The following is a 13532-nucleotide window of genomic DNA, read 5'->3' on the forward strand; positions in this document are numbered from 1 at the left end:
TCTCTCCCTCTCTCCCTCCCTTCCTTCCTCCCTCCCTTCCCTCCCTTCTTCCTTCCTTCCTTCCTTCCTTCCTTCCTTCCTTCCTTCCTTCCTTCTTTCCTTCCTTCCTTCCTTTTGTTGTTGTTTATGTTGATGATGATGATATGAGGTTGGTTTTGGGAGGGTGTCTTTTGTTTTGTTTTGTTTTTCTAGATAAGGTTTCTTTGTATAACTCCAATTTTCCTAGAATTTGCTCTGTAGACCAGGCTGGCCTCAAACTCAGAAATCTGCCTGCCTCTGCCTCCCAAGTGCTGGGAGTAAAGGCACATGCCACCGTGCCTGGCTGCATTCATTTATTTATTTATTTTTATTTATTTATTTATTTATTTATTTATTTAAAGATTTATTTATTTATTATATGTAAGTACACTGTAGCTGTCTTCAGACACCCCAGAAGAGGGCGTCAGATCTTGTTACGAATGGTTGTGAGCCACCATGTGGTTGCTGGGATTTGAACTCCAGACCTTCGGAAGAGCAGTCGGGTGCTCTTACCCACTGAGCCATCTCACCAGCCCTTATTTATTTTTATATAGGCATTTATTTATTGACTGGGGAGTGTGTGCCAGCCATGGAGACATGTGGAGGTCAGAGGACAATTTGCAGGAACTTAGGTTGTCAAGATTGATGGCAAGGGCCATCCCATGCTGATACTCACTGATCCTAGAAAGCAATGTGTGTGTGTGTGTGTGTGTGTGTGTGTGTGTGTGTGCTCAAGAATGCATATGTGTGCACAGGAGCATAAGAGTGTGTATGCAGATGTGTAGCCAGAGATTGTCAGCTATTTTCTGAGTGTACATTGAGGCAGGGTTTCTCAGATTAAGCTAGTCTAGGTGTCCAGCTTGTTCCACGGAGCCTCTGTCTCCATTTCCAGTGTGCTAGGTTACAGTCAGCATGCCTTTATGTGCTGGAATCCTCATGAGGCAAGCCCTTCACCCACCGAGCCTCTTGGAGCATTCAAACAAACAAACAAACAAACATTATTTATTTATTTATTTATTTATTTATTTATTTGGGATAGGATCTCATGTAGTTCAGGCTAGCCTTAAACCTGTTATGTAATCAAGGATGACCTTGAACTCCTAATGTCCCTGCCTCTGCCTTCTGAATACGGAGCTGGCAGGTGAGCACCACCACTCCAGGCTTATGTTCCAGTGGAATCCTCCCTTGGTTGTTGGTCCACAAAGATGAAGGGAGCAGAATTAATGAACAGGGTTTTGGATGACCTGTGAGTCTAAACAATAATAAACATCAGAACCAGCTTTGGGGAGACACATAAACTTTACTCAGGGTAAGTAAAGGGTTATATAGATTTGAGGCTATAGGGTAGAAATATCCACGGTGGGCAAAGGTCTGAAGTCTAAGGTACTGAGCAGCCTCATTACCATGGAGAGGCACTCCAGGAATCCCAGGTGCTAGCTGAACAGGTTTTTATCAGGACAAAGGAAGGTGAACCTGTAATCTAACCAAGGCGACATGACTTTCTGAAGGTATAGGGTGTGGGGTCTGGGATCCCCCAGGATGAAAAGAGGAAAGCCTCTACGACAAGGGGACCCTGCCATTTTGCACTGAGCTCAGAAGGCTGTCAGACATTGGTAGACTTGGGGAGGCAGGGCAACAGAGGCTAAAGCTTCCTGCACAGGAGACAGTGTGCTACCCACTGAGTCACAGCACAGGGATTTATATGAATAGGGTGCTGCTGAACAGGCCCCAAGTCCCAGAATTTAACTTAACAGTGGTGCTTTCCAATTAAGTAGATTTCAGACAATATCAGGCTCTTCTGTCTCAGCTTTTTTTTTTTTTTTTAATAGCCACCCAGGCTGGCCTTGAACCTGTGATCCTCCTGCCTCAGTCTCCTGAGTAGCTGAGGTAACAGGCCTGTGCCGCCAAGCCTGTCTTGGAAAGGTCTTCTGTTGACTCTTGTCCTTGACTGGAATGTAGGATCTCCAAGGGCCTGGCCCTTCCATCTTTGGAGAGCAGGGAGACTCCACTGAGCCCCAGAGAAGCTTCAAAAATAACTCCTTAGATCTGGCTGCTCTTTCAAAACAAGAGCCTCCTGAGACAAGTCAGTGGGAGCTCAGGCTGCAAAAACTAAGAGTCTGGAGGCATTGCTGGTTCAGCAGGAGAGCGCTGGCTGGTCTTCCAAAGGACCTGAGTTCAGTTCTGCTGCCCAGACTCCTTCCTCACATGCACCCCCCCCCCACATATACACATAACTAAACGGTAAAGACAAGACAAGCTTGGTGGTTCTTTAATCCCAACAGAGGAGGCAGAAACGGAATCTCCGAGTTTGAGTCTAGCCTAGTCTGTGTCGCGAGGACGGACGAGGCTGTGTAGAGATAAATCTTTAAAAGATAAAGGAGTCCTGGGACAGCTATGGCGCAACCTGCAACAGGGATCAGCCAGCTGTAGGCTTACAGCTTGCCTTGTGAAAACAATTCCACCGACACACACTTGGGCAGACGCATCGGGGTGTCCTTTGCTGTGCTCTTGCTGCAGTGTCAGAATGTCCAAATGTACAGACTCTTCCTTTTAGGCCCATCAAGCTTATTCCCAGACTGCTAGGGTCTCTTCCACCTGGCTACTTAGTAAAGACTCCAAACTCTAAGAACCCTTTCTTCTTCCTCTGCCTTCACAGTGCCATGACCCCTTGCTTCGTGTCTGGGAGCATGGTTTCACTCACTTGGTACCTAAGGTAACCTCAGTGCCAAGCCCTCACGTGCACTGCAGCTGCTAACGCATGCAGGAGTGAAATGTTTGTTGATCGACTATGTGAAGAAGACACTGTGCTCACAGGGCTGAAATCCCCATCTGTAAAGCAAATAGTTGAGGGGCATTTAATACTGTCACCTTGGTCAGTCTAATTCCAGAACATTCTGTCACTTTAATAAGAGGCTGTCCCCATGAAGCAGCCACTCCTGTTCTCCTGGTCTAGCTTTGCTGTTGGACTCTTCTTGTCAATGGGATCATACGCTGTGTGATTAAGTTTTTTTTTTCTTTTGAGGCAAGGCCTCCTGTGTAGTCCAAGCTGATTTAGAATTATGTATGCTCAGCCAGCCAGATGACTCAGGAACTAAAGGTATTTGCCACCAAGGCTGACGACTCCTGTGATAGGAGAGTCCTGAGTTCTACAAGTTGTCCTCTGACCTCCATACATGCTCGGTGTCACACCCACCCACAAACCCACAAATGCCACCCCCTCAATTGACTTACTAAATAAATAAGTGTAAAAAAAGAAGTGATTGTTTATTAGCCCAGGATGGCCTCATCCTGGCAACCCTCACCTCAGCCTCCTGAGGCCTGGGATTGTAGGTGGCCCCCACCCTGCTGTCCCAGCTGTGGACTTTTCTTTTGTGTGTGTGGTGTACATGTGATTATGTGGGTCCTCCAAATGGAGGCCAGAGCAGGACATCAGCCATGTCATTTGTCACTGTCCACCTGATTCCTTTGAGACAAAGTCTCTTCTTGAATCCAAAGTTCACAGTTTTGGGTAGGCTGGTGGGTCACTGAGCTCCTGGCGTGACACCCAGGAAGTAGGCCTCTGATCTTCACAGGTGTGATATGTAAATACTCCCCCCACCCTCCCCCCACCTCCCTCCACATACACTCACTCAAGCGCGTGCGTGACCACACACACACACATACACACACATACACACAGACATACATATTCACACATATGCACATACATATACACACATATGCACATACACACATATACACACATGCACACACACATATTCACACACATGCACATACACACACATACACACATATACACACACATACATACACACATACATATACACACACGCATGTGCTCACACATCCTAACCTGCCATGTGGGCTTTTGCAAGCCACCCCAAGTGACCCTCCCATTTGTTAAACTTCACAGTCTGTGTCCCTCTGAACATGTTTCCCAGCAGCACCTCTCAGGCCTCAGTGAATGTGATGGCTCCTTTTGTCCTCTGTTTTGTAGTCATTGAGTGGGAGATCGAGCTCGGCCTACTGAACTCAGCACGGGGGGACCAGGGAGCTACCGTCTTCTTGAGAGATGTACAGGACCTCAGTAAACACATCTTGGATGATTGCTCTCTGAAGATGGTGGATCGGCTGGCAGATGGCTGTCTGGATACCAATGCCCAGAGTCTTCTCAGTGGTCTTAAAGGGCGCATACTAGATGCACAGCCTGGAGCCCTAAAGTCCCACCACCTGTCCTGGAGCCGAGACCTGGTCAACCCCAAGAACAAGGCTCACGCTCGTTACCTAAAGCAGTTGAGCGAGCAGTTCGTGGCCAGGACCAACCATCAGGTCCTGGAGCAGCTTCGAGAGCTGGAGTTGGCCAGACAGGAGCTGGGTTGGCTCTACCAAGAGATCCGCCACCACCTCTGGCAGAGCACAGAGTCTACCAAGATCTTCTGCGGCCACCAGGAGCTCCTGGCCCAGCTCAGGCAGCGGCTCAGACAGGATGAGAGCCGGACACATACTCCCTTGCTTCTCTTTGGACCACCAGGCATTGGGAAGACCTCCCTCATGTGCAAGCTAGCCCAGCAGGTACCAGAGCTGCTTGGCTGCAAGACAGTGGTTGTCCTGAGGCTGCTAGGGACATCAAAGCTGAGCCTGGATGCCCGCAGCCTCCTCAGGAGCCTGTCCTTCCAAGTGTGCTTGGCATATGGGCTGCCACTGCCCCCAGCCCAGGTCCTGGAGGCCCACAGCAGGGTGGGCCATTTCTTCCACACTCTCCTCCACACCGTGTCCCAGAGGAACTTTGAGTCCCTGGTATTGCTCCTGGACTCCGTGGATGACCTGGACTCCATGTGCCATTCTCCGAGGGTCTCTTGGCTGCCCCTCAAGTGTCCCCCAAGGGTCCATCTCATTCTCTCTACTTGTTCAGGCCAGCAGGTTTTACATAATCTGCATCAGACCCTCAAGGACCCCAGCACCTACTGGGAGGTGAAGGCCCTGTCTGGAAGTCAAGGCCAGGAGTTCATAGAGCTGTTGCTGGCTGCAGAGAGGAGGATGCTGAGCCTGGGTCAGAGAGATGTCCTCTGGGCCAGCCTCCCAGAGTGTGGCCACCCAGGGAGGCTAAGACTGGCCTTTGAGGAGGCTCGGAAGTGGGCCTCCTTCACTGTGCCAGTGCCCTTGGCCACTACAGCAGAGGAAGCCACACACCAGCTCTGTATACGCCTGGAGGAGACACATGGGGCACTGCTGGTGGCTCATGTACTGGGCTATATTGTGTCTTCCAGGTAAATTTGCCTCCCTCCTCCTTCCTCCTCCCCTCCCTCCCTTCCTCCCCCTCCCTCTTCCTTTTTTGTTGGTTGGTTGTGTGTGTGCAAATGTGCACATTTTGAAGCCAGAGGACTTTGGGTGTCCAGCTCTCTCACTGTCTACATTACTCCTCTGAGACAGGTTTTCTTGCTGAACCTGGATCTAGGCTGACCCCAGTGAGCCAGCACTCCTGTCTCCAGGCTTGGGGCACACCCACATAGCCACACCCTGCCTTTTACTGGGCACTAAGTTCCTAAATCTCCCAGAGCAGGCTCTCCCTCCACGGAGCCATGTGCATGCCTGCTTCCTTCCTTTTTTGTAGGGGTTTTGTGGAGGTTGGTCACGTGCTGTGTGATTGAGGCTGGGCCCAGACCTGCATGTAGACTTTGTGTCTTACTGCTTTGTTAGAAAGAGTTCATCTGCTCCAAGAGCGTCCTGGGGGGGTTTTAGGGTTTTTTAGATATAAAATTCTGTGCATCTTATTTTTTCTTATTGTCTTATTACTCTGGCTAAGACTTCAAATTCTGAGAGAAGACAGTGACATGCATGCCCCACTTATGATCAGTTGGCATGTGCACAGTGTGTTGGTAGTCACTTTGTCTCTTGTAGCTGTTACACCTCAGGGTTGTGGTGGTCCACTTGCCTTGACACATGGAGTCGACAGAGAGGAAAGTCTTAGGGAGATTTTGTCTGGCTCTGTTAGGCCTGTGGGCATGCCAGTAGGAGTGTGCGCACACGTGCAGGTGTGTTCATGCATGTGTGCACGTTGTCTGTGCATTTGTGTTATGTGTGTGTGTAAAGCACATCTCTGTGTGCATGCGTGCTTATGTGTGTGCATGCATGTGTGCATGTGTATATATGTATCTGTGCATATATATGTGTGATGTGAGTGTGTCTGTCTGTCTGTCTGCCTCCGTGTGTGGGGGTGTGCCTTGATTGTTTCTTGAAATAGGAGGACCCAAGCAGAACATGGTAGCAGCATGCTTGAGCTGGGTCCTGGACTGTGTAAGAGGGAGGAGCTAATGGAGCCTAAGTAGTGAGCAGGTGTCTAGGAGCTGGAAGTTGTGCATATGAATGCAGTGCCTGCAGAGGTCAGAAGGGGTTGTCAGACCCCTGGAGCTAGAGTCACAGACAGTTGTGAGACCTGGGTGTGAGTTGCTGAATGTGGGTGCTAAAAAACAAATTGAGATCATTTGCAAGGGTAACACCTTAACCACGGAGCCCTCTCTCTAGTCCTTAACTAACCACGGAGCCCTCTCTAGTCCTTAACTAACCATGGGACCCTCTCTCTAGTCCTTAACTCAGGGAGGGCTGGAAGGTTGTCTTAGTCAGGGTTTTACTGCTGTGAACAGACACCGTGACCAAGGCAAGTCTTATAAAAAACAACATTTAATTGGAGCTGGCTTACAGGTTCAGAGGTTCAGTTCATTATCATCAAGGTGGGAACATGGCAGCATCCAGGCAGGCATGGCACAGGCAGAGCTGAGAGTTCTATGTCTTCATCCAAAGGCTGCTAGTGGAAGACTGACTTCCAGGCAACTAGGGTGAGAGTATTAAGCCCACACCCACAGTGACACACCTACTCCAACCAGGTTGCACCTATTCCAACAAGGCCACACCTCCAAATAGTGCCACTCCCTGGTCTGAGAATATACAAACCATCACAAGGGGTAAGGGGTAAGGTACTGTGCTCATATATTGACACTTCTTGTGGTGGCTGATCCTGACACCCTGGGTAGATGAAACCTCAGAGGAGTGGCCCATGGGCAAGTCTGTGGAGCATTTTTTAAATTATTAGTTGATAGGAGGTCCCAGCCCAATATGGGCAATGCCAGCCGTGGCTTCAGCTCCAGCTTCCAGGTAGGAACCTGCCATGAGCTCCCAACCTGACTCCATGTAGCAAAAGGAACACTTTCCTCTCTGAGTTGACTTTCTTTTCTAGGCCTCACTATGTATCCTTGGCTAGCCTAGAACTCACTATGTAGACCAGGCTGGCCTTGAACTCTCAGAGATCCTCCTGACTCTAGTTTCAGAGGACAACTTGCAGGGTCAGTTCTCTCCATCCCACATGATGGTCGTATTGGCAGCTGTTGCCTTCACCCTCTGAGTCATATTGCCAGCTCAGTATAATAAGTTCGAGAATCTATATGCATAACATTGACATCATATGTTCTACAGATGCTGTATAATGAACACACATGTTTGCATACTAAGTATATATGTCTGTCTATATCACCTCTTGTCTATATCATCAAGTCTTTTTATTTTTGTTTGTTTGGTTGTTGTAGTGTCTCTATAGGCTGTCCTGGAACTTGCTTTGTAGACAGGCTGACCTTGAACTCATAGAAATCCATCTACTTCTGCCTCCCAATGCCTGCTACCATGCCCTGCTCTAAAATATTTATTCTTATAGTTATGTGCATGTCAGCGTGCTGGTCTGTGCACCTCATTGCCAGTCAGATCCTCTAGGAGCTGTCTGACTCGGGTGCTGGGCATTAAACTTAATCCTCTCTCCAAAAGGTTCTTTATTCAGTCATCTCTCCAGCCCTTAAAAAATTGTGTGTGTGTGTGTGTGTGTGTGTGTGTGTGTGTTTGAGTGTGTAGCCCAGGCTGTCCTAGAACTCACTATGTAGCCAAGGATGACCTTGAGCTCCTGATCCTCCTGGCTCCATCTTCCCAGTGCTTCCATAACAGAGATGTGTCACTGCACAACGGAGATCCCCTGGGCCTGGATAGTGACCCGTGTGCATGGTTCTGCAGATGCATGAAGAGGGGACATCTGCAGTGAGCTGCAGATGCATGAAGAGGGGGGTCTGCAGTGAGCTGCAGATGCATCAGCCAGTACATGATTCCTCTAACCCTCCTCATAGGTCACAATGTGCTATGCCCCTCACCCACAGGTATGGGTCACAATGAGCTATGCCCCCTCACCTACAGGTTCGGCCTCTCAGAAGCAGAGCTGAAGGATGTATTATCTTTGGATGATGAAGTCTTGCAGGCTGTGTACCGGGATTGGACGCCACCCAGCAAAGAGTTGCTGCGGTTCCCGCCCCTGCTGTGGGTGCGGCTCCGCCGGGACCTGGGACACTGCCTGGTCAGGAGGCCCGTGGATGGCTGCATGCTACTGGCCATTGCACACAGGTAGGCTCTAAGAAGGGACACTGTCTTTGTGGGACCCTGAGAGCAAAGGCTGCCAGCCAAATCCTTGACTTCCTTTTCTGGGGTAGTCAGGCCAGCTAGCACAAGCCAGGTTCCCGTGTAAACTCTACCTACCTAATCTGTTAGTTTTGCACATTTATTTGAGTGTTGTGTGAGGTGCTATGGGATCCTAGGTAGGGACTCCACCCCCAGCCACACCTCAGCCCTTTTTTTTTTTCACTGTGTGTGTGTGGTATGCATTTTTGTGTGGTGCCCTCACCCGAGTTGTGTGCACATTTGGAGGACAGAGGTTGACCTCAGGCATTTTCCTCTATTGCTTTTCACCATGTTTTGAGATAGGGTCTTTCACTGAGTCTGAAGGTCGCCAACTTAGCACATTGGCTGTGCAACAAGGCTCCTAGACTCCTCTTGATTCTGCTCCCTTGCAAGTGGTGGGGTTGCAGGTTCTTCCCACCTCAGCAGGCTGTAACATGCGAGTTGGAGGATTGAGCTCAGATCCTTATGCTTGTACAGAAAGCACTTTATCTACCAAGTCGTCCTCCAGGCCTCTTTTCAGTTTTTGGTTTCCCGTCATGTCTTAAGTTGCCCAGGCTGGTCTAGCCACACACAGCTTCAACTTGTTACCCTCCTGCCTCTTGAATGCTGCAATTATAGTCTTGCACCACCATACTAGGTCAAAGATTCCTTTTACATTCATTTATTATTTTCTGTATGTGTGTGTATGGGTATGTGCCATGGTGTGTGTGTATGGGTATGTGCCATGGTGTGTGTGTGTATGGGTATGTGCCATGGTGTGTGTGTGTATGGGTATGTGCCATGGTGTGTGTGGATGGGTATGTGCCATGGTGTGTGTGTGTATGGGTATGTGCCATGGTGTGTGTGTGTATGGGTATGTGCCATGGTGTGTGTGTGGATGGGTATGTGCCATGGTGTGTGTGGATGTGTATGTGCCATGGTGTGTGTGGATGGGTATGTGCCATAGTGTGTGTGGATGGGTATGTGCCATGGTGTGTGTGTGGGTCAGAGGACAACTTTGGGAATTGGCTTTCTCCTTTCATGATGTAAGTGGCAAGGATTGAAGTCATGAAGTTTGGCAGGAATCACTTCTACCCAATGAACCACTGAACCCTCCCACTGCCCCCAAAAGCAAAGGAGAGAGAGAGAGAGAGAGAGAGAGAGAGAGAGAGAGAGAGAGAGAGAGAGAGAGAGAGAGAGAGAGAGAGAGAGAGAAGAGGGCCATTTTAGAGACTAGTTTAAGTAAGAAACAGGACAGGGGTGAGCAGACAGACTCTGAGCTTGCACTGTCCCTGGGCCATCAGCCTGCACCCTTTCTCTACAGACAGCTGTCCCAGGTAATCCAAGTTCGATATCTGTCTGGGCCTGAGAGAGCCAAGAGGCATGGCGTGCTAGCTGAATTCTTCTCTGGAGCCTGGAGCCAGGGGATCAAGAAACTTATCACCCTGCCGCTTGTGGGGAAGCCCCTGAACCTGGACCGCAAGGTGAAGCCACTGGCCACTCCATTCCCAGAGCCACACTGTCCTTTTCCCTCTTTCCCACCCAAAACACTGTCTGAATCCCCTTTGGTTCCCTCTCACAGCAGTGAGGCAACTCCTCAGCCCTGAAATGCAATTCTAGGTGCAGGTCTCAGTAGAGACATGGCTGCTGTTTTGTACTAAGTATTTATGGAGCGTATGCTATTGATGAGGATAAAATGAAAATGTCAATCAACACTGGGCTGGTTGAAAAGGCTCCACCTCCTACTATGTCAGCTGCTCAGTTGGGGAGGAGCAGCCTCCCTGCTGTGATGTCAGAGCTGAACCTCAGGAGAGGGCTGTGACTGTTTTAGATGAAGACTTACTCCTTGGCTGAATATCTGAACCCACATTAAAAAGCCAGGGGCGCTGGGCAGTGGTGGCTCATGCTTTTAATCCCAGTACTTGGGAGGCAGAGACAGGCGGATTTCTGAGTTCGAGGCCAGCCTGGTCTACAGAGTGAGTTCCAGGACAGCCAGGGATACACAGAGAAACCCTGTCTTGAAAAACAAAAAACCAAAACCAACCAATCAACCAACCAACCAACCAACCAAAAACAAAAACAAAAACAAAAACAAAAACAAAAACAAAAAGCCAGGGCCTAGAGACAGCACTGGCTGCTCCAGCAGAGGGTACCAGTTTGGTTCCCAGCACTCAAATGGCTGCTCCAAAGGATCTTACACCCTCTTCTGGCATCTGTGGACTCTGTACCTATGTGGTGCACATGTATACATCTAGGCAAAACACCTATATACATAAAATAAAGTAAACCTAAAAAAAATTAAAAAAAAAAACCAGACATGGTGGGATTTACACCTTTAATCCCAGCACTCAGGAGGCAGAGGTAGGTGAATCTTCCTGAGTTTGAGTCCAGTCTGATTTATAAAGTGAGCTCTAGGGCTGCATAGTAGTGAGGCTATGCCTTATAAAACAAAACTAACCTAGACAAAAAGCCCATAATGGGGAATTTGGTGGCTCTCTGGGACTTGATGACCAGTCTGTCTAGCAGAGTTGATGTGATTCAGAGTGAGCCTGTCTCAAAAAGTCACATGGAAAGCAACTGAGGAAGAACTGTCTGTGCACTGTGCATGTACAGGTGTGTACCACATGTACACACATGGGTACATATGATTACTGGGGTGCACACAGAAGTGATCAAGAGCACCAGTCCCACACTTGGGGAGACCCACTCCGACCAGTCTTGCATATAATGCTTCCTGGTTCTGTCCCTCATGGGACTTGGTGTTATGGACACCAAGGGAGGATGCTGTTCCCATGTGCCTGGCTTGAAGCTCAGTTCAGCCACCTCTGCCTTTGAGCAGTCTCCAGGATCTCCTCTCTACTCTCCTGCTTTGCTTCACTCTGTCTTCACCAGGAACAGTTCTAGAGAGCAGTCTGGCCATGCCTCTCCTCTGACACCCCTGATAGCTCCCCAGGGCCCCCATATGCAGTCTGAGTTTGTTGGCCTGTCTGTCAGGGCTCCCCTGCTGCCCTGTTTGAGTCTCCCCTGACTTGTGAGGGTCTGCCTAAGCTCACTGTGCTCTCAGCCTCCAGTTCTTTGTCGCTGGGCTTTTGTTTTTGTTATTGTTGTGTATGTTTGGTTTTGTTTTGGAGATGGGAGTCTCACTTTTCTGTCTCAGTCGGCCTAGAACTTAAGCTCAAATGATCCTCCTGCCTCTGCCTCCTGAGGATTGGGGACTGCAGGTGAGCACTACAGTGCCAGGCAATGCCACTGCTCAGAAGTATTTTAACAGACAGACTCGGAGGCCCAGCTCCAATGTCTCACCTTCAGCAGAAGTTCTCCATTTCCCTACATGCCTCATCCTTGAATTGCTCAAGTCCCGGTTCCTTCTTCTGTCCCAGCCTGGCTGTGAGAGGTGATGGGTATCTCTGTTTGCTGCTATGTCCCTGTCTCCTCCAGCACAATCTGGTGCCACTTTGACCAGTGTTTGTGGCATGAAGGAAGCACTTGAATTCAAATCCAACCTGATGCCACTTCCTTCTTCCATCAGGTGGCCCCACAGCCATTGTGGTTCTCAGCCACAGTGGCCAACCTGAGGAAGCTGACCGAACTGCCCTTCCATCTGCTGCATGCAGGCCGCTTGGAGGAGTTGAAGCAGGAGGTTCTGGGTAAGAAGGCCATGACAGAGGCCATGAGGGCCTTAGAGGCCTCACCTACCTATCCATCCATCCATCCATCCATCCATCCATCTATCCATTCATATGTCCATTTATCTGTCCATTCATCTATCCGCCACAACTTTACTGGTTTAACTTTGTAGTTTCCCTTCCGTACCAACCTCTACCCACCCATCCTTCCACCCATCTATCTCTCATCCATTTGTTCATTTAGGCAGCTTTCCCATCCATTCATCTATTCATCAACTGTCCACCTCTCAGTCTATCTACATATCTGTTCCATCCACCTATTTTGCCACCCACTGTCCATACCTGTGATTTTCAAACAATAGACGTTCTTACTCAGGAGACACTTGGCAAACCCTGGACACATTTCTGAGAGTTACACTGCAGACAGAGGTTGCTGGCAGCATCTGGGGTGGAGTCCTGGTCAAGGCTCCACGTTACATCAATCACAGCTCAGTGCCCACCACAGACACCCATTAGTCTCCATGGCAGAAATGTTGAGCTTAAGAGCCCGGGAAGACAGGATGGCCATTTTCTAGCTCTCAGAATGGTCCATTCCTTGTCCTCCACAGGGAACATGAGTTGGATCTCCTGTCGGGGCATCTCTGGAGGCATTGAGGACCTACTGGATGATTTTGACATGTGTGCCCCTCACATGGACTCTCCTGAGGTTGATCTGGTTAGAGAAGCCATCCAGCTGTGTGGCCCTGCTGTGGAGCTCCGGGGCCTGGGTGAGTGTCCTGGCCTGACAGGCTATGTTGTGTACTTGTCTCTAGAAACATTTTCTTCCCAAGTGACTGACTGCAAGTTGATTTTTCACCAGCCTACACATCTATCTGTCAATTATTCATTCAACTGACCATCCACCCATTCATCCACCTGTCTACCCATCTACCCATCTACCCACTGATCCCCAACCTTCCATTCACAAATCTATCCACTCACTCACACATCTATATGTATCTATTTCTATCCACCCACTCTGTCACTTTCTTGTTTAACTCCATGATGCCTTCTTCAAAACTAACTTGGAGGATTTGGAATGCAGACAGGAAGAACTTTGAAACAAAACCTGAAAAACCAGTGCTGTCCCTCCCTCTGGACTGTGTTTTTCTTTAGACAGATCCAGCAGGAAGTATTTCAGGGAATGAAGGGAATTGTGTCCAGACTTAATAACAAGAGACAAAATAAGTCACTTGGATTTTGTTTTTGTTGTTTGTTTTTCAAGAGCTGTCTGTCCTGGTACTCACTCTGTATTCCAGGCTGGCCTTGATCTCACAAAGATCCACCTGCCTCTGCCTCCCAAAGGATTTTTTCCCATATTTATTTATTTATTTATTCTTTATTTATATTTCAAATGCTATCCCAAAAGTTCCCTATACCCCCCCC

At 48.9% G+C, this 13532-nt stretch overlaps 1 protein-coding gene across 4 annotated transcripts in view; it reads left to right on the plus strand.

Moving 5' to 3' along the window:
* The window catches only part of Nwd1 (NACHT and WD repeat domain containing 1), a 66945-nt gene that overhangs the window by 15296 nt on the left and 38117 nt on the right, over nucleotides 1-13532 (plus strand). For all 4 annotated transcript variants that reach the window (XM_021219510.2, XM_029532294.1, XM_029532295.1 and 1 more), the window contains 5 exons: nucleotides 4016-5285; nucleotides 8245-8448; nucleotides 9806-9965; nucleotides 12011-12128; nucleotides 12716-12874. In XM_021219510.2, the coding sequence (XP_021075169.1) occupies nucleotides 4016-5285; nucleotides 8245-8448; nucleotides 9806-9965; nucleotides 12011-12128; nucleotides 12716-12874 (1911 nt within the window). The remainder of the gene's footprint in view (nucleotides 1-4015; nucleotides 5286-8244; nucleotides 8449-9805; nucleotides 9966-12010; nucleotides 12129-12715; nucleotides 12875-13532) is intronic.

This window comes from Mus pahari, chromosome 19 (genome assembly GCF_900095145.1).
Source record: "Mus pahari chromosome 19, PAHARI_EIJ_v1.1, whole genome shotgun sequence".
NCBI lineage: Eukaryota > Metazoa > Chordata > Mammalia > Rodentia > Muridae > Mus > Mus pahari.